This window comes from Zootoca vivipara, chromosome 1, assembly GCF_963506605.1.
Source record: "Zootoca vivipara chromosome 1, rZooViv1.1, whole genome shotgun sequence".
NCBI classification, from domain to species: domain Eukaryota; kingdom Metazoa; phylum Chordata; class Lepidosauria; order Squamata; family Lacertidae; genus Zootoca; species Zootoca vivipara.
In genome coordinates this window covers 120,145,581-120,165,290 of record NC_083276.1, presented here as the reverse complement: position 1 = coordinate 120,165,290, position 19,710 = coordinate 120,145,581, and the positions used below count along the sequence as shown (strand labels likewise).

General features: G+C 45.0%; 2 protein-coding genes across 4 annotated transcripts in view; one reads left to right on the top strand and one right to left on the bottom strand.

Annotated features, from left to right (window-relative positions):
- Positions 1–11,794, top strand: part of STAT1 (signal transducer and activator of transcription 1) — a 40,843-nt gene extending 29,049 nt beyond the window's left edge. The window contains exons 20-24 of the mRNA XM_060281420.1: positions 2,358–2,497; positions 3,524–3,709; positions 4,869–4,941; positions 7,417–7,513; positions 8,961–11,794. Coding sequence (XP_060137403.1) covers positions 2,358–2,497; positions 3,524–3,709; positions 4,869–4,941; positions 7,417–7,513; positions 8,961–8,978 — 514 coding nt within the window. The 3' untranslated portion in view covers positions 8,979–11,794. The remainder of the gene's footprint in view (positions 1–2,357; positions 2,498–3,523; positions 3,710–4,868; positions 4,942–7,416; positions 7,514–8,960) is intronic.
- Positions 11,354–19,710, bottom strand: part of GLS (glutaminase) — a 67,822-nt gene continuing 59,465 nt past the window's right edge. For all 3 annotated transcript variants that reach the window (XM_035136204.2, XM_060281426.1, XM_035136223.2), the window contains 3 exons: positions 17,322–17,398; positions 17,160–17,223; positions 11,354–14,695 (listed from right to left, as the gene is read on the bottom strand). In XM_035136204.2, coding sequence (XP_034992095.1) covers positions 14,539–14,695; positions 17,160–17,223; positions 17,322–17,398 — 298 coding nt within the window. In that variant the 3' untranslated portion in view covers positions 11,354–14,538. The remainder of the gene's footprint in view (positions 14,696–17,159; positions 17,224–17,321; positions 17,399–19,710) is intronic.

Here is a 19,710-nt window from a genome sequence, read left to right as displayed (position 1 = left end):
GAGAGCTATTGTAGCTTGTTATCCACAGCATAGCAAACAGGTTTTACTGAGAACATAAAAGCGTTTTTATGGATTGCCTTCGTTACGAAAAAGCAAGTAATGTAAAGAGACGGATAGCTGGGATCTGCTGGAATATTTGCAGCAGATCAAAAGGTTCTGCCTTGACCCCTCCCCTCCAAATTAAGGTGAAGGGAATAAGGAACAATTAGCAAGTCACATCCCTAATTTATAAGGTAAATTTTGATTTTGTGGTTACAGGTAGGTAGCCGTGTTGGTCTGGGTCGAAGTAAAATAAAAAAATTCCTTCAGTAGCACCTTAAAGACCAAGACAGAAAAACCAGTAGGAGAACACTTCAATCTCCCAGGACATTCTATACAAGATCTCAAAGTAGCTGTCTTACTACAAAAGAATTTCAGAAATAGACTGGAAAGAGAAGTTGCTGAATTACAACTTATCACCAAGCTCAAAACCATGGAGGGACCTGGTTTGAACAGAGATATCGGATTCTTATCTCATTATACATGATAAGCGATCTTCAGCCATCTCAACCCTTGCTTTTTCATGCAAAACCATTTGCAGTCGTTTTCGGTCATCAACAGCTATCAGTCAGTCAATCACCCACTTCCACCACCCTTCTGAGTGACCCCCCCTCCGCTCCCCATCCCCACCCCCTCCCCACCTCTTCTCTACATAAGTGCCTGGGGACTCCTATTTCACTGTACAGTGGTACCTCGGTTTATGAACACAATTGGTTCCAGAAGTCTGTTCATAAACTGGAGCGTTCATAAACTGAAGCAAACTTTCCCATTGAAAGTAATGGAAAGTGGATTAATCCGTTCCAGATGGTCGGCGGGGTACTTAAACTGAAGCGTTCATAAACTGAAGCGAACTTTCCCATTGAAAGTAATGGAAAGTGGATTAATCCGTTCCAGATGGGTCCGCGGAGTACTTAAACTGAAGTGTTCATAAACTGAAGCATGGGTGTAATTGGTTCCGGAAGTCTGTTCATAAACTGAAGCGTTCATAAACTGAAGCGAACTTTCCCATTGAAAGTAATGGAAAATGAATTAATCCATTCCAGATGGGTCCGCGGCGTTCATAAACCGAAAATTCATAAACCGAGGTGTTCATAAACCGAGGTTCCACTGTATCTGAAGAAGTGTGCATGCACCCGAAAGCTCATACCAAAATAAAAACTTAGTTGGTCTTTAAGGTGCTACTGAAGGAATTTTTTTATTTGATTTTGTGGTCAGTGAAGGTGCGTATTTTCTTAATAGTAAAACCTAACTTTCACTCCAATGATTCTCCTGCCATCATTCGGTCTCACTTCCGCTGAGACCTTCCTTTACCAGTAACCTATAACTGTGAGCTAGAGACATGGCACAACGCCAGTCTGATACAGTGGTACCTCGGTTTTCGAACATCTCAATTGACAAATGTTTCGGAAGTCGAATGCTGTAAACCCGGAAGTAAACACTTCCATTTTCAAGCGTGCCCTGGAAGTCGGAACGTCTTCCGCTGAGGTACCACTGTATTTTTCTCATCTTTCCCTGTAAATTTGCAGACTGCCCTTTGTGCCTTAGCATTTGAACCTTTCGGAAATTGAACCGGGGGGGGGGGGTAGGTAAAAAATAATAATGAAGGACCCCTGACAGTTAAGTCCAGCTGCAGACGACTGGGGTTGTGCGCTCATCTCATTTTACAGGCTGAGGGATCCGGCATTTGTCTGCAGACAGTTTATCCAGGTCATGTGGCCAGCATGACTAAGCCGCTTCTGGCGAAACCAGAGCAGCACACAGAAACGCCATTTACCTTCCCTCCGGAGCGGTACCTATTTATCTACTTGCACTTTGACGTGCTTTCGAACTGCTAGGTTGGCAGGAGCTGGGACCGAGCAATGGGAGCTCTCCCTGTCGCGGGGATTCGAACCGCCGACCTTCTGATCAGCAAGCCCAGAGGCCCAGTGGTTTAGACCACAGCGCCACCCGCGTCCCGTGGGGGATAGGACTTTACCCTAAATTAGTGCGCTCTGGATGTTGTTGGACTTTTGACATCCATCATCTGATTATTGGCCCACATGCGAGGAGAGCTGGGAGTCTCTAGACCAGGCACCCCCAAACTGCGACCCTCCAGATGTTTTGGCCTACAACTCACATGATCCCTAGCTAACAGGACCAGTGGTCAGGGATGATGGGACTTGTAGTCCAAAACATCTGGAGGGCCGAAATTTTAGGGATGCCTGCTCTAGACAATACCTTCAGGGCCCCAGGTTGGTGTTCTCTTGACTTACTACAAGGCCCAAGTCCTGTCACAAATGTTTTTGTACATCTGTGCTCTTCTCGTTTTGACATTTCAGAAGCATCATAGGCTTCATAAGCAAAGAACGAGAACGTTGCTTGCTGAAGAATAAACCCACCGGTACCTTCCTCCTGAGATTCAGTGAAAGTAGTCGAGAAGGAGCCATCACTTTTACCTGGGCAGAAGGACCACAAAATGGTAGGAAAGAACACTCGTTTTGTATTCAAGGGCTTTAAAAAAATTACTTTTTTAAAAAAATTGTTTTTTAAAATGCCACCCATTGCATTTTTTTTGTTGATAGCACACCCTCCCATCTTCATTGGAGCCTTACTCTCCAAGCACAGTTGTTTTTTTGAATAGGGCCTCCTGCACGATAATAATGGTTATCACTAAGCTATGGAAATTTTCTCTTGCACCCCAATTTCTCTTCCCCCCCCCCCGAAATTGGAATGTGCCTCCCTTTTGAACAAGTCTCTTGCTTCCCGTTTTCCTCTTGGCATAATTGTGGGAAAGGGAGCCTAGGCGGGGATTTTGAGAGAAAAACGAGAGAATGGGGAAAAAACAATGGGCGGAGAAAACTGGTTTGTTTTTCTGACTGCTGTGAAATTGAAATTTATAAGAATATGCTTCCATTTTCAAACGTGTCCTGGAAGTCGGAACGTCTTCCGCTGAGGTACCACTGTATTTTTCTCATTTTTCCCTGTAAATTTGCAGACCGTCCTTTGCGGTCCATGGTCCATGGTCCATGGAGTCAGCCTAGACATGAACAGATTATATAGTTTATAAGAATAAGAAATTAGGTAAATTGTCGAGACATTAATTCTAGCACGTGGGGTGGGGGCACATAAATTGTATAATTTGGCATTTGAAAGATAGGCATTATTAATTATAATTTCGTATTGGCATAATGAGGCTTTTATTGGATTATTGTAATTGAAAAGTAATAAAAATTATTTTTAAAAAAAGCATGGAAGAAGAAGTTGGCAACTTCTTAAGAGCCATCTTCCTTTTAACTCTGATGCTAGGGGAAAGCTCCTCACCTGCTAAATTTCTCTTCCGTTAAAGGGTGGTACTGGGGAGGTGGATGAATGGCAAACCTAAAGTGAAGGATAAACAGTAGATAACAGCTCTCCGAGTCCTGTTAGCAGGCCAAGTGTATTGAAAGTTGAGTTTCTGATCCTGCTTTTAATTCTTGTCTCTCCCCACCCCCCGGCTATGCACCAGATAATTTATGTCACTCGGTGGAACCCTACACAAAGAAGGAACTCTCTGCTGTTAGCCTGCCTGATATTCTTCGCAGCTACAAGGTGATGGCGGCTGAGAATATTCCGGAAAACCCTCTGAAATTTCTTTATCCAGATATTCCCAAAGACAATGCCTTTGGAAAATACTACTCCAGGCCCAAAGAGCGTGAGTGCTTTTCCTTTGAAACGAAAACTTGTGTTGTGAAGCGTCAGTAGCTGAATTTGTAGCTGTGAAAGGCCGTGTTCTTTTTTTTAAAAAAATTCTCTCATAGCACACTAAATTAGGAGTGCCCACCCCCCATCTTTTTTTCCTGGACCCCAAACAAGGATGGCACTTGTGGGTGCAGCTGTAAGGAAAATGGGGAATAGCAGTGAGTAGGTGATTTGATATGTAATCTTGTCCATTGCTTTTTCCAGTGCTTTTTTTCTTTAAAAAAAAAGTGTTTAGGGATCCTCTCATTTTCCTACTCCTATTGAAATACTGCCCATCAATGAGGCCAAACTTGGATTCACAAAATGTTTAGGGGTTATGCGTCCCCCCGAGGAAAATAGCACTGGTTTCCCCCCCCGTTCTAGACCTGTCACTGCACCTTTTGACAATTCTGGGTACCTCTGCTACGATGTCATAGTCGCCGATACGGACAGAATTGTAACGGGGTTGGAGTTCCAACATCAGTGTTTTCAGTCAGCACAAGCGTTTCATCTTGCCGGGCAGAACAACCCCACCTCTTCCCCCACACCCACCTTGTGCTGTTTTGGAGGGTCTCTCTTAGCCCCACCCTAAGCCAATTGGGTGGGTGGGGGGAAGCCCCATCGTACAAGCGGAAGTCCTTGCTCGGGGCTTCCACTGGCAAGTCTCGTTCAATGAAACCTGACCGTTGTCTTTCCATTAAAGTGAAGTCCCAAGAAAAGTTGGGCGTGCTTTTGTAGTAGGGGTTGGAATACAGTGGTACCTCTACTTACGAATAACTCTACTTGCGAATGTTTCTACTTACGAATGGAGCTCAATCCGCCATCTTGGATGCGGTTTAGATAGGATTTTTTCTACTTACGAATTTTTAGATAGGGTTGCTTCGACTTACGAATGTTTTCTTCCAATGCATTCCTATGGGATTCGACTTACAAATTTTTCCGACTTACGAATGTGCGTTCGGAACGCATTAAATTCGTAAGCAGAGGTACCACTGTATCTGCATGGCCTTCCGGACGTTGCTAGACTCCCAACTCCCGCCAGCCCCTGACCATTGGCCATTTTTGGCTGGGTGAACCAGTTGCGTAGTTACTAAAGCTGGGTTTTGTGTGTGTTTTTTCTTTCATCCTTTTAGCCTGCGAACCCATGGATGTGGACGGCGGAGGAAAAGGATACATCAAAACTGAATTAATCTCTGTGTCTGAAGTGTGAGTTTGCCGAGAAGACAGCTGAATGTACTTTCAAAAAAACAAAACAAACCGTGATAGATGCTAAGAAGTGAAATTCCTTTGTTAATAGAGTAGAACACTCCCCAGCACCACCACCCCCCCACATATACACACACACCTTCCTTGCTGCTTTTGCAGTGTGGACCTTCAAAGTGACCTCTGGGGGGGACCAGCACAGCTGAACTATATAATCTGTTCATGTTTAGGCTGACTCCATGGACCACCCTGCCTTCCAAACACACCAGCGCTTTAGTGATGCACTGCGCACTCGGAGGTGGGGGGCGGCGGCATAAACCTCACGCACAAAGAAATGTCAAAATAAAATGTTAATTTTGGATATTGGTATAATGTGCTTCTTTGACGGTACTTAACTTGGGACGGACAACCAGATTTCCCCAGGGCTTTTTCTTTTCTTCTTTTTCTTTTTTGAAAAGGGGCAAAGGGTTACAGCTACTGTGATGTCAGCTGGCAAGGGGATGCAGCTGGGCGGGGGGGGGGGGGGGGAGAGAGTCAAAAGGGAAGGGACTCGGAGCCCAGGCTTGAGCGCAGGGCTGCAGAGGTGGTTCTGCACAAAGGAGCAGCAGTGCTTTAGGCAGGCAACTGCCTAAGTGGGGATAGAAACCTGGTTTCTGTTTTCTCTTCCACCCACCCACCCCCCAAAAAACCCAGTCTGCCCCTTCAGTTAGTGTGTTTCAATGTTCTGATTTAAAACGTTCCCCTTGTGTGTGTGAGATAGATAGATATATACCGTATATTCCGGCATATAAGACGACTAGGTGTATAAGACAACCCCCAAATTTTGAGATTTTCCTGGGTTAAAAAGTAGTCTTATACACAGGAATATACAGTATATATAGTTCCCCATCCAAATTAGATTGTAAGCCTAGAAGGCAGGGACTCTTGTCTCGTCGTATGTGTTTTGATACAGTTCCCAGTTCTTAAATGCTAATAAAGTATATAGCAGGCACCCCCCCAAACTTCGGCCCTCCAGATGTTTTGGACTACAATTCCCATCATCCCTGACCACTGGTCCTGTTAGCAAGGGATCATGGGAGTTTGTAGGCCAAAACATCTGGAGGGCCGCAGTTTGGGGGTGCCTGGTGTATAGGCTGCTTCTCTATCCTAGAGAGCCCTTTTATCAGTTTTCAGCTAAATAATTGAGAACACAGCATGCCACTGTAAGTTAAATAATATTCCAGAATTCTCTCTCGTTCGTCCATCAGGGAGCAGGGTCCATCAGCTTTGTAGCCACTCCCCCTGGGATGACATCATCAACCTTATATGGGTAAATGGGTGGAGCTATATCTTAGCAGTAGTGCAGTAGCTTTGCAATCGGAAGGTCTCTGGTGTCTCCTTGTAGGTGTGGGAATCCCTGGAAAACCACTACCTGTCAGTGTAGATAATATTTCTCGTAACTGACCATATTTTTTAAAAAATGTGTTGTCCAATTAACCAGGATTGCCTTTTTCAATTGATTTGAAGGGTTTTTAATTAAAATTTGCAGCCTTAATTTTTAATGTCACACTGGCCCAGCCTCCCAAAGTGTCCTAACAAATAGGCAGATCTGGCAAAGTCATGGTGTTTTGTTTTTTTAAAAAGTAATGATAATGTATGACATGGCAACAGTTGGAAGAGTTTTAAGGCCATCTCCTTACAGCATGCTTTCATCTTCTTGCCTCATGTTTGCATTTTGCCATGCATGAAGGAAAAGGTGCTTCTTTGTGAGTAGGAACAGGTCAAAGATGCGTGCTGCTTAAAAGTTGGGGGGGGGGGGCTCTGTATGTTCTTTCCAGTATGCTTTTTCTGTGTGCAGTATGTAGGATATTCAAACACACAATCTCTCCCTGCCCCTCTGAATTCATGCAGTAGCTCCTTACCGGGCTGCTTTTATTTAACTGTGCATGCCTGAGCATGGATTGCATGCACAGTGTATCAAATAGGAACCGCCTCCGAAGGTGTGACTATCCTAACTTAACGCTTGCCTTGCCAGTTAGGCTTCTGTGTGCAGGGATGAAGCCCCACTTGGGTCCAGTTCTTTTTTGGCAAGGGTAATGCTGGACTTCTATGCCCTAGTCATATTGGGGGGATGCTGTTAAAATTCCACTGTGCTGTTTGAGGCGATCCAATTGTCTTAGCAGGGCAAGAAGGGTCCGCTGTTGGGCTTACCTTGCCTTTGGGCAACGCTTAATAGTTTGGAGCACTTTAAATGAACCATTTGGCCAGAGGTATCCTGTACTGCAGGGGTGAGGAGAACCAGTCTCCCTCCAGATGCTGTTAGACTCCGACTCACCATTTGGCTTTATGGTGGGCATTGATCTCCCCAAATCTGCTCAGTGTCTGGTTCCCCAGCCTTGCTTATACCAGGACTTGTGATTCCCTGGTTTTTCCCGGCTCATTAGAAACAGTCACGTTCTTGTTGTTTTCTCCCCCCCCCCCCACCTTCTTCTCTTGCAGCCACCCCTCCAAACTGCAGAGCACGGATAACCTCTTGCCAATGTCCCCGGAAGATTTTGACGAGGTCAGACGAGCAATAGGCTCTACAGACATGATGGTGAGTAAACAACAAAGCGGGGGGCTTTTGAAGCCTTGCTTATCCACCGGGCACACTTTTGTCAGGGATGATGCAAGAAATTCACATCCCCGAGAAACTTAGCATGATCTTAGTAACACAGGGAAGTGCTTCTTGCTGAGCAGCAGTTAGTAAACTCTACAGGGGTGCTTCAGCAATCCCCTGCGGCAGTGGTTTTCAACCAGTGCATCGTGGCACCCTGGGGTGCCTTGAATCGTGGTCAGGTTTGCCCACCCTCTTCTCTGATGCCCTCACACCTCCCCCTCCAGAGGCTTGCACAGCTGTTTGTTGAAGCGAATGGTGCCTCTGGGACCAGCTGGGGGGCTGGTGGCCTCAGTAAGCAAGCAAGGATTCCTAAGGAGGGGAGAAGGGAGACGGAAGGAGGCTGAGGGAACCCTCCACAAGGGTGTCCAAAAAAGGCATGGGGGGCTGACGGCTCGGCAGGCAAGGGGTGACATAACAGCTCCTGAGCCCCACAGGGGAGCCACAGAAAGAATATAGTTGGTCAAGGAAGCAGTGGACTCCAAAAAGGTTGAAAAGCTCTGCCCTGCAGAACTGAAAAAGCTACCCTGGAGTTTGTTAGTTTTAAGCCAAAATCGTATTTCTGCATACAGTATATGTTTATCTACCTTTCCCCCTTTGCTGGGGGATTCTCAACTCTGGATTTCGTCCAATGAGCAGGTGTAGACCAGGGGTCGGCAAGGTTTACCTCGCCTGGGCCGGTTCACTCCAGCAGAGATGTCCTCCGTGGGCCGGATCGCGTGTCTGTGTGAGCACACGCGCCCACGATTTCCGGCGTCTGCGCAGACACTATTTTCGGCACCGCGGAAGCGAGTCCCCGCACTGTGCTGGTTTAGCACAGCGCGTGGGGGCTCACCAAACAGGTAGCTCGGTTTGGGGGCAGCAGGTGGGCCGGTTAAACTACCCCCGTGAGACGCTTGTGCCCCATGGGCCTTAAGTTGCCGACCCCTGGTGTAGACTATGGATATAAGGTTGCTTCCTTAAAGCAGCATAACTGAGCTGTCCCTTTTATCTTAAACAGCAATTTAACTGTAATAACTTACTCGAAGCCACCCGGTGCAATTTATAGCAATCCCAATTTTGATCCTGGTCTCCTGTTAAGAGACACCATTTTGGGGGTGGGGTGGGGAGTGATGATGAAGTGGACAGAGGCTATTGTGCAGACTTTGCTTTGCTGCACTTATTTTCAAGTTAATGCAGGGCATTGTATCTGCTTGCATCTCTCCAAGCAGCCTCCTTTAAATAATCGTGAATAAACTGGTGCACAGACCGTGGAACTCAAGAGCTGCTCTTCAGCTGGTTAAAAGCAGATTTGTAGGATCAAGCGCTCCACCAAAAGTGTACAATGTCAAGTGTCATTCTTCATTGTCACTTGGGTAACCAGTTGTTTTTTTCTTTTCTTTTCCAGCTATGTCCAGATTATTGAACATAAGGGCTGGCTGGCTGGCTAGGCCTGCATCAAGACTTAGCCACTCTGAGTTGAGGACCTATTAAGGCTGTGGAACCCATACTTTGCAGTGTCTTATGTATCGCTGCTGTACTGCTTTGTTTGCCCAAAGTGCAGCTTTAAAAAGTTAAATGGGTTTGTTCTTTTGTTACTAAAATAGTGCTTTAGGCTAGTGATCCAGTACATAACTTATTTTCCAGCAACTTGTTTGTGTGCGTCAGCTGGTGTGTGCTTATGGCGATTTTATTTTATTGAGTGCTGCATACATTCCTAGCTTGTTCTCTGTAAAATGGGATTGTTCTTTTAAAAACAAGAGCACCAAGAGCGTTCAAATGGGAAGCTTAGGTTTCCTGCAGCAATCAAATCTGGTTTTGTTGCTGTCAAAGAGAGGCAAAATGCATACAAATCAGGACTCCTTGGTGGGGAACTGTTAACTGCGCAGTCCTGACTAACTGTGGAGTCCTAGTTATGTCTCCTTCGAAGTATACCCCCTGTTCCATAGGGTGTAGCTTGAGGTAAGCACTGGACCCCAAGCACACGGCCCTTGGGCCTATTCTAACACTTGCGGTTCCATTTTTTTGGCCTACAGGAAAGCTAAGTGAAAGCGTGTTGCTGGAGGTGGGAACTAGACCATTCACCAAAGTGCAGAGCACTGGTGTGGGAATAGGCAAGGAGTCCCCCAGGAACTTTTAAGATCCTGAGGGATATCTCGGTTGGTAGAGCATGAGACTCTTACTACTGGAGTCATGGGTTCGAGCCCAACGTCAGGCAAAAGGTTCCAGCACTGCCGGGGGGGGGGGGGTTGGACAAGATGGCCCTGGGGGATGCTGCCAGCTGTATGATTTTATTGGAATACATGAAGATACTAGGGAAAAGGTTTACTTTTTTGCACTGCCAACTGGTGTGGTGTGGTGTGGTTAAGAGTGGTAGACTCGTAATCTGGGGAACTGGGTTCGCGTCTCTGCTCCTCCACATGCATCTGCTGGGTGACCTTGGGCTAGTCACACTTCTTTGAAGTCTATCAGCCCCACTCACCTCACAGAGTGTTTGTTGTGGGGGGAGGAAGGGAAAGGAGAATGTTAGCCGCTTCGATAAAGCGGGATATCAAATCCAAACTCCTCCTCCTCTTCCTCTGTAGGATTTCAAATGATGGTTTGCAAGAGAAAGTTGCTTCTTCCTGTCTTAATTGTGTATTGTTGTCATTAAACAAAAAATGAACAGGTGGAATAGGATTTGCAGCCAACAGTTACTGTGTAGAGTTCAACGCCACGATCACTATTGTCGCTGTGCCCAATTTTAAAGATCAGAATTCCCTATTATAACTGGTTATCTGTTCCTAAATACAGGACCGCTTTAATGACTTAACGCTGAAAGCATTTAGAGGGCAGAGGCAGGTAATAGTTCCAGCCCTCATAACTCATCTGGTGGTGGAGTCAGTTTTTACCAGGAGTGCCCCCCAAATTATGCCCATTCTGTATCTATTAAGCCGCTTTTATTGTAATCAAGTGGTATATAAATTTCGTTGCATGCACACTCTTGTGTATCAGAGCCATTCAGTAAAAGGATGAATTTGCAAAATAAGCAGCATTGCTAGAGTTTGGAGTTTTCCCCCTATACCCACTGTGACAACCTTGTAATGATCTCGTGTATTTTGTATTCTGTGATTCTTAAATTTGGGTTGGCAGACCATAAATGACACACAAAGTTTGAAGACTGTAAAGAAGTGGCAGTGCCTAATAACACGTGTGTAATTGTGGCACAACTTTGGTGTGTTTGGTTGCTAACGGAATAATGGTTTCCCATGGTGTGTCTTTTCAGTGAAAGGGAATTGCTTTCTGGAGAGAGTCTAGACCAGGCATCCCCAAACTGCGGCCCTCCAGATGTTTTGGCCTACAACTCCCATGATCCCTAGCTAACACGACCAGTGGTCGGGGAAGATGGGAATTGTAGTCCAAAACATACGGAGGGCCGAATTTTGGGGGTGCCTGCTCTAGATTGTGGAGGGAATTAAGGGACTGATGCTGTTGCATAGGCTGTTCAGTGGCTAAGGCTTGTGTTTCTCACTTCAGCTCCAGAAAGATTAGTTCTACAGCTCTCTCTGCTTAAGAGGACTATACTGCTTTCAGGGTTGCAAACTTGAGTCCCAGCCGTGCACTTTTCACAAATCACAAGTTTATAGGCTTTGCAATCCTAGACTAAGACACACAATGCAGCAGCATGTAAAATAAATGCCATCTATGTTATTACCAGCTGATGTGTTTTGTAAAGCTGCTATAGAAAGAATGAAAAGCTTAATTAATATGCTTCCACTGAAAACACGCAGGCATAGATTGGGGAAGAAAAAGCAAACCGCCTTTTTTTTTTGTAAGCATGTTTATTATGTTGTAAAATGCATCACCACTGAATTTGGTAATCCTGAAAATAAATCTTACGTTCAGAAGTGGTACAGCTCAAGTATATTAAGTTTAGATTCAGTCATGGGGAAACTGTCGAGAGGCAAATACAATCATCATAGTTTCTCCTCTACAATAAAGAATGTCAAATGTCAAGCCCAGGTATTTTACTCATTGGGTCACTACAAACAGTCACTGGTAGTTCTGCTATGAAACTTAAAAAGACATGCGTCCAGCACAACACATCCACGCACAAAAATGGGATAGCCGATTCTTACTTAGGACTATTGCAGGAGCACTTAGGTACGAAGCATAAAATTGACTTAATTCTATAGGCTGTGATGAACAAGTATAGAATGCTTAGACTTTAAAACTGAATGCGTTCAAGCAAAACAAGCCTTTTTGGTAACCAAAAAACCTGTTAGCAACAGAGAGCAGAACTAAAGGACAGCATATTTATAAATAAACCCACATGTAAATGAACCAATGGGCCACAATTACTTTACAAATTGCAACTTCCTCTTGTAATGAGGAAAAGCTAGAACTACAGTGGTGCCTCGCTAGACGAATTTAATTTGTTCCAGGACTCAATTCGTCCAACGTGTCACACAGCGGGGATTGGACAGGTGGCGGGGGGGGGGCGGGAAGCGGAGGAAGGAACGGATCCCTTCCTCCGCTTCTCCCCCCCTTCTTCCTGCACTAGTGTTCCGCTGGTCTCTGCCGGTTGCCCCTCACTGCTTGCAGCAACTGGCAGAGGCCAGCGGAACACAAAGGGGAACCAGCTGCAGCGCGGTAAGAAGGCAATGGAAGAACAGCTGAGGCGCTGACAGTTGTCGGCGCCTCTCAGCTGATCTTCCTTTGCCTTCTTCCCTTGCTACAGCTGGTTCCCCTTTCGCTAGACAAATGTAGATTTTGTGATCGGAGGTTTTTATGGCCACGCTTCTTGCGAGGCAACCTTCGATCGCAAAACCTATTCGTATAGCAAAAAATTCGTCTAATGGCATTAATCTAGCGGGGCACCACTGTACCTTCGAAGAGGCTGGTACTAAAATAGTTCCTATCTGCTGGCAGGGTGGAAATGCTAATGTTAATCTCGCTATTTGAGGGGAAATGGCTTTCATTTTCTTGTATGCATAATGTTTCATTTTTTTCCTTTGCAGTATTACAATTTGATTAAATAGTGATAGCGATAGACTACTGAAATGTCAAAAGGATAAATTTGAATACTTTAAGGAGATACACGTAGAATATGATTCGTTTTGGAGAAAAGAACAGCTATGACACTCTAGGCCCGGCAAGTGGACTTTTATACTTGCAGTCCTCGCAGAATATTGCTAAGCACTCCCTGAGGAGTTGCAGTGAATTCTGTCCTCAATTTGGCTCAAAGAACGACAGTGGAGGGGTGTGGCATTTAGGGAAATAAAGCATGTGGAGTTATTGAAAGAAACTCCTAAAAAACCTGTGAACAATATACCAGTAATGAGAGGTTTGCTAAAATGTGCAACTTCATCTTTTATTTTTGGAATCCACTTTTAAGCCTCACGTGTTACGCAAGACCTACTTTGGATCCTGACGCCCATACCATTGTTTTTTCTGCGTGTCTCCTTTCCCCCTCCTGGCCTTGCTATCTACTAAGAAGAACAGAAAATAGTGGCTGATTCTGGTGCAATCCACCTTCATATGGGTTGCAACGCAGTTTTGATCCACTGCTTATTATAATGTAAAATCTCAGGCTGTGCCTTCATATGATCAGTCTTAAACTCCTTGCTTTCTATGGTGTAAGTATTTCCTTAAGGATGCAAATCACTACTTCAGTCATTGTTTCCTTCCAACAAAACCCAGTCCACTCTCTAGTAATGGCTCAGCTGATCTCCTACAGGAGGGGTAGCAGCATCAGCAATACATGGAATCCTTATTTTAAGTTCACAAAGATTTAATACAGCTCCCACCTTTATAAAATGCCATTTGTTTGCATCTAGATTGATTCTGACATGATGAACATCCACAATAAAGATCACAACCGTTACCTGCTTTGATCAGGTCCCTTAAACAAGTTGCACGTAGCATGCCTGTCGCCAAGTTGAGAATGGAGGTTAGTTGGAATCCGCACCCTTCTGACACCACTGTTGCAACTATTTCCCCTGGTGTGAAACCAGCCCCCCACATCACCTTTATCCACAAATAATTTGAATTTAGATTTACGCTCTTTAAAACGCCAGGTTCTCTATACCTGCAGGACCTTGTCTGGAATAAAGTATTTGCCACTGCTAAATAAAGAATACGAGGAGGAAACACTTGTCATCAGCCATAGTCCAATGTGGTATGTATATGACAACTTAAGTGAAAATGGTTGAGAAGAACCAGCGGCTGCCAAAGGACTGAAGAGTATTTTAGCAGCCAGAGACGAGGATAAAGCAGATAGAAGCATCTTAAGATCTCGTGGTTATCTAATTACATTCCTCTATATCTTTTGGTCAAACAAACCTTAGAACAGATTCCCTGATTAAAACGCTATTTGAATAAAAAGTTAAGCCTAGACCACTGACCCCAGTCAACAATCTATACTTCTGAGAATTTACATGATGTAAACAAGTATGGAAAATTAAAAAGACAACAAACACATAAGTGCAGATTGTAGCTCAACGCACCCAGACTAAATCCACATCACGCATCCAAACTAAATCCACGTCGGCAACAACTCTTGAAAATCTAGCAAGACCACATTGACACTTGTGTGTGGCCCAGTTCCACTCAGGCACACTTCCCAGACGGCTTCAATTATTTTTAAAAAAAATAAATGCAGAACAGGGGGGAAAAGTTCTTGACCATGGAGTGAAGCATCACGGAAAACAGAAAAATAAATTAAGTAGTGCACAAAGCCAACAACAGCTAATATTTCTTTTTTCTATCGGTTATAAGTAGCACGAGGTAATATTGCTCACATCATGAATGGAGACTTGGAAGTTTTGTTTTTCTGAAAGAGAAACTAGACTTGTCTGTGCGCGACGAAGAAAGCTCTTGTAACACTGAAACAAAGGTACATCACTATCCAATAGAAACACACACGCTCTTCATAATCATTTCCCTCCCCACAATTAATTAGATCGGTAATCTCAATTCTTGGGAACTAGCAGAAAACAAGAGGGTTATAGTAAGCCGTCGAGGTTTTTCTGCACAGTTTGGTTTTCCTTCCCACTGCCGGAATCGTCTGGAGGCGTGTACTGGACCTGATATTCTTGAAGAATTTTAAATACATCATGATGTCCAAAGTGCAAAGCTTCATCCATAGGTGTGTTGTTCCATCTGCAGGAGCAAAAACATTCAGGTTGAATAAGATGTGGGTATCAAAATACAGTCATACCTCGGTTTAAGTACGCTTCGGTTTGAGTACTTTCAGTACTCTGCGAACCTGTCTGGAACGGATTAATCCACTTTCCATTTCTTTCAATGGGAAAGTTCGCTTCAGGTTAAGTACAGACTTCCGGAACCAATTGTGTACTCAAACCGAGGTACCACTGTATATCGGAAGGTCTTGCCATACTTGTAAAAACCCCGCTTTCACCCAAGCTTGGAGCAGCATTTTAGAATTAAAATAACCCAGAGAAGCAGGCTGACAGAGTGACTTGCCCAAGGTGGGCCAGTATGTTAAGCGAGGAGTTAGAATGGGGATAGTGAGATTTCTCTCTTCCCGAGTGAAAAGGCAGGGAGATGGTGTGCCGGGTTCCACCCAACATTGTGGGTGCCCAGCAGGCGTGTGTGACATCAGCATGTGACATCACACATCGCCGCCGCAGCAGGAGGCATCGATAGGTGTCTTTAAATCATGAACATTTCATGAAAGCAGCGAGCAACACCCAATGATGTCTGCCTGCTTGCAGAACAACAATCTGCTTGTCCGATGGCACTAAAGATTTCTCTTACCCCACCCCCCCACCCTCGTGTACCCTAAAAACTGCTCAAGAGGGTCCCTCCAGCCTTCTGGAGCAGATCCTGGGGGAACCACACGAGGGAGGAAGTCCTGCTGCAACCTCGCCCAACAAACGTAATTGCTTCTTAATGTACGATGGTGGTTACGGCGAGGAATGCAGCAGGAAATACAGGGTTCAGGGGCATGACTAACTACCATGGGGGACGGACGGACCAGGCAATGTGAATGGTGGTGCCACCATCACGGTTCCCAATCCGTAGGCAGGCTGCATGTTTCCTCCACAGGAACCCGTTGCAATCGGAAGAAGCAGCTCAGAGCATCCCTAAAATCCCCAGGTTTGTTTTCTGCAAACAAGGGACTCGGCTAACAAGCACATTTCATTCTACCAGAGAAAATTCCGCGTGGGGTTACGTCAAAAGCAATAAAGCTGAAGTTGAAACTCGAAGTTGATGATAAGCAATAAAACCAAGGATGGCCTGAGTATGGATACATGCCTCAGACCTTTCAACAGCAGGACATTCCAGATCAGCCCCCCCCCAAACTTCGGCCCTCCAGATGTTTTGGACTACAATTCCCATCATCCCTGACCACTGGTCCTGTTAGCTAGGGATCATGGGAGTTGTAGGCCAAAACATCTGGAGGGCCGCAGTTTGGGGGTGCCTGTTCCAGATACTCGGTCTCGCACAGTCTGACCTGTGCATAGACTCCAATCTAACCCCCAGCAATGCAGGAATGGTTCGATGTGCCAAAGCTCATTGAATTAAATAGGCTTAAGGACACCTGACATTGCACAAGACCAGGCTGGGAGTCTGTTGGTTTGTACAGGGAAGCATGTGGACAAAATGTAAAACAAACATCGGAGCACAAGGTCTACTTAAGGTTCAGGTGGCCTCAGTGGCCCGGAATGCCTTCCATCAGCTTTGGCTGGTGGCCCAGCTACACCCCTATCTGGACAAGGGTAGTCTAACTACTGTGGCCTATGCTCTGGTAACATCAAGGTTAGATGACTGCAATGTGTTATACGTAGGGCTGCCTCCGAAGATTCAGAAACTTCAGCTGGGGCAGAATTCAGCGGCCAGGTTGCTCACGGTTTGAGCATATTACACCGATCCTGGTCCGACTGCACTGGTTTCCGGGCCCAATTCAAAGTGCTAGTTTTGACCCATAAAGCCTTAAACGGCTCAAGACTGCAATACCTCAAGAACTGCCTCTTTCCTACCCGGACCCTGAGATCATCTGAGGCCCTCCTTCATGTGCCTCCTTGAGAGGTCCAGAGGGTGGCAACTCGAGAATGGAGCCTTCTCTGCAGTGGCTCCCTGTCTATGGAATGCTCTTCCCAAGGAAGTTTGCCTGGCGCCTTCATTACACACCTTTAGGTACCAGGCAAAAATGTTCTTTTTTAACCTGGCCTTTGCTTCTATACCCTTTTAAATTTGGCTCTTTTGGGGGGGTTATTACTGGGTTGTTTTTATTCTGATTGTACATGTTGTGATCTTTTCTGTGAACCGCCCTGAGACCTCTGGGTATAGGGTGGTATATAAACTCAATTAACAACAACAACAACAACAACAACAACCCATTTCACTGCCTTGATTTCCTCCCAATGACAACTAGACTAGGCTTGTTCTGTAACTAAGCCCGGAACCCTGCCTCCTGCCTTCCCTACTAGCAGAATCAGCAGCCGGCTGTCTTGCATATAGAGAATTATCATTACGTTCCCCATAAAGTACCCGCTTTTCAGCACACAAATTCCTCGGAGAACAGCGCCCACAAAGCCAGCGCTGCCATAATTTAACTGACTGCGAATAATCCCCTGTAAATTCAAGTGCAAATGCTCACCTGTCTTTGGGAAAAGGGTTCACTTTGCAGGCTTCCAGCAAAAATTTAACTACCTCTACATGACCTACAAAACACAAGGAGGAGGATAATTTTATGCACTCGTTATATTAAGCGACGCTAAAATGTTAACAAGAAATGCCGGAGATTATTCACTGCCACAACCTTCCGCTGCTGCTACGTGCAACGCTGTCCGGGAATCGTAGTCTCTCTGTTCCATATCCATGCCTGACAAAGCAAACCTGAAATGAATAAAATTATCATTAAAATTTGAAAGGAAAATTGGGGGGGGGTTAAAGAGCCCAGTCCCAAATAATGCAAAACCAAGCGTCTAGTGCAGGCATCCCCAACTGCGGCCCTCCAGATGTTTTGGCCTACAACTCCCATGATCCCTAGCTAACAGGACCAGTGGTCAGGGATGATGGGAATTGTAGTCCAAAACATCTGGAGGGCCAAAGTTTGGGGATGCCTGGTCTAGTGTTTCCTAAGCCTTGGATAAGAGGAAAGCTCAAAAATTCAAAATATATCGATTGGTATCCAAAGCTTTCCATCTGCTGGTGGAATGGGAAGAAGGCCATTTTGGGCAACTCTTCCTCTTCCCTCTTCCCAAATCTGCTCCGCAAAGTGTTGGTGGCTCCTTCTGGAGGCAGATTCAGGAAGGCTGAAGGGAGACTCACCAAAAAATGCCTCTCTTCCTTATTTCACTGACTGAGTCCTTTCATTCGGATATATAACATCGGTCCTGAAAGACCTACATTAGCTTCCAGTACATTTCTGAGCATAATTCCAAGTGTTGGTGCTAACCTTTAATGCTCTAAACCAGGCATCCCCAAACCTCAGCCCTCCAGATGTTTTGGACTCCAATTGCCATCATCCCTGACCACAGGTCCTCTTAGCTAGGGATCATGGGAGTTGCAGGCCAAAACATCTGGAGGGCCGAAGTTTGGGGATGCCTGATTTAAAGCAGGCATAGGCAAACCCAGCCCTCCAGAAGTTTTTGGGACTACAACTCCCATCATCCTTGAAAACTTGTCCTGTTAGCTAGGGGTGATGGGAGTGTAGTCCCAAAACATCTGGAGGGCCGAGTTTGCCTATGCCTGATTTAAGCGTTGAGTGAACCCAATTTAGCGGCTTAACTATGGATTATTAATTATAGTTGAAGGTCACTCATTAACTAAGGTTTGTAGTCGGTTTATAAGCCTTTGCTAACATTAATCATAGCTTAGTGTTATGTGCAAACCTAGACCTCTGCTCAACTATAGTTAAATGTGGCTAGCAGCATTTGAGCAGAGCTGGCTCGAATAAAGAGTGGGAAGTGGGGGGGGGATTTGAACCTCTCTCAAGGCTCAGCGGCTGGTGTTTTTAACTATTCTTTGATATAATAAAGCTAGGTTTAAGTGTTCATCTGCCTGACACCTCCGCTTTAACTATGGTTTATTAACTATGGTTAGTGTTTGCCATGCCTTAGCTAACCAGGCTATTAACTGGGGATTGTGTTTCAATCATCCAAATTGTAATACGTTTGCTAGGAGGCTCTGTGAAGAGCTTTCCATCCTTTCCGATCATTGTGAAAACCCTTGGTTCCCCTTTGCATTCAGGCACTATCCTGGCTTGTAAAACAAAATAACATCAGAGCAGCCATTGGTTCTGCAAATACACTAGAAAAGCTGGAACGTTTCAAAACAAAGGCCAAAAAAATTTAAAAACGAGCAGAGGGCATGCAATCTCGCTCCTGTAATATTTTCACCATGGCTCGGTAAGCTTTAATCGCTTGCTCTGCAGATTTAATTGATAAAAGCTTTAATTGGTACGCTTTTTAAAACCCGCAATTGTACTAGCTTCATGGAACAGGTTCCTGGCATTCCCCAAAAGTATTCATTTAAAATAACGCAGCACAAACAGGGTTGTGGGGAGTAAGTATCTCAACCGCAATATTATATGTAAAAAATAATTTATATTGCCAGTGGTCACAGCCACACAATGCACTTAAATCACGTTTATACCATATATAAATGGCCTTTCTCCCCCTCCTCTTTGGTGGCTCGAAGGGAAGTGTGAGACATGGCAAAGCGACATCTGGAAACTTTCCTCTCAATCTTATCCCCCGAAGCCTTGAAACTATGTACACTGGTAGTTCTCTAGGTAAGTCAGGTCAACTTCAAAGGAACCGACTGGTGCTCAGAGCCAAAGTCATGGTTCCCCGCAAATTATCCAGGGAACCTTAGATTACCCCTCACAAAGCAACAATTCCCAGCGCCCTTAAACTACCGTTTGCAGGATTCTTTCCTAAGAGAAAGACGTGCTCTGGCTGTATGGTGCAGACATGGCCACTCTGCAGCCAGAACTTATATTTATATTTATATTCATATTATTATTATTTTTAATTTCTATGCCGCTTTATATTTTTAATAAAAATCTCAAAGAGGAGTACAGCATATTAAAATCAATAAATCAATAAAACCCAATAATATATCACTGGTTCCCCACAGGAGACATGATTATTGAGGAACCATGTAGTAATTGAATCCTCTTTCCACCTTGAACAGAGTGTCTC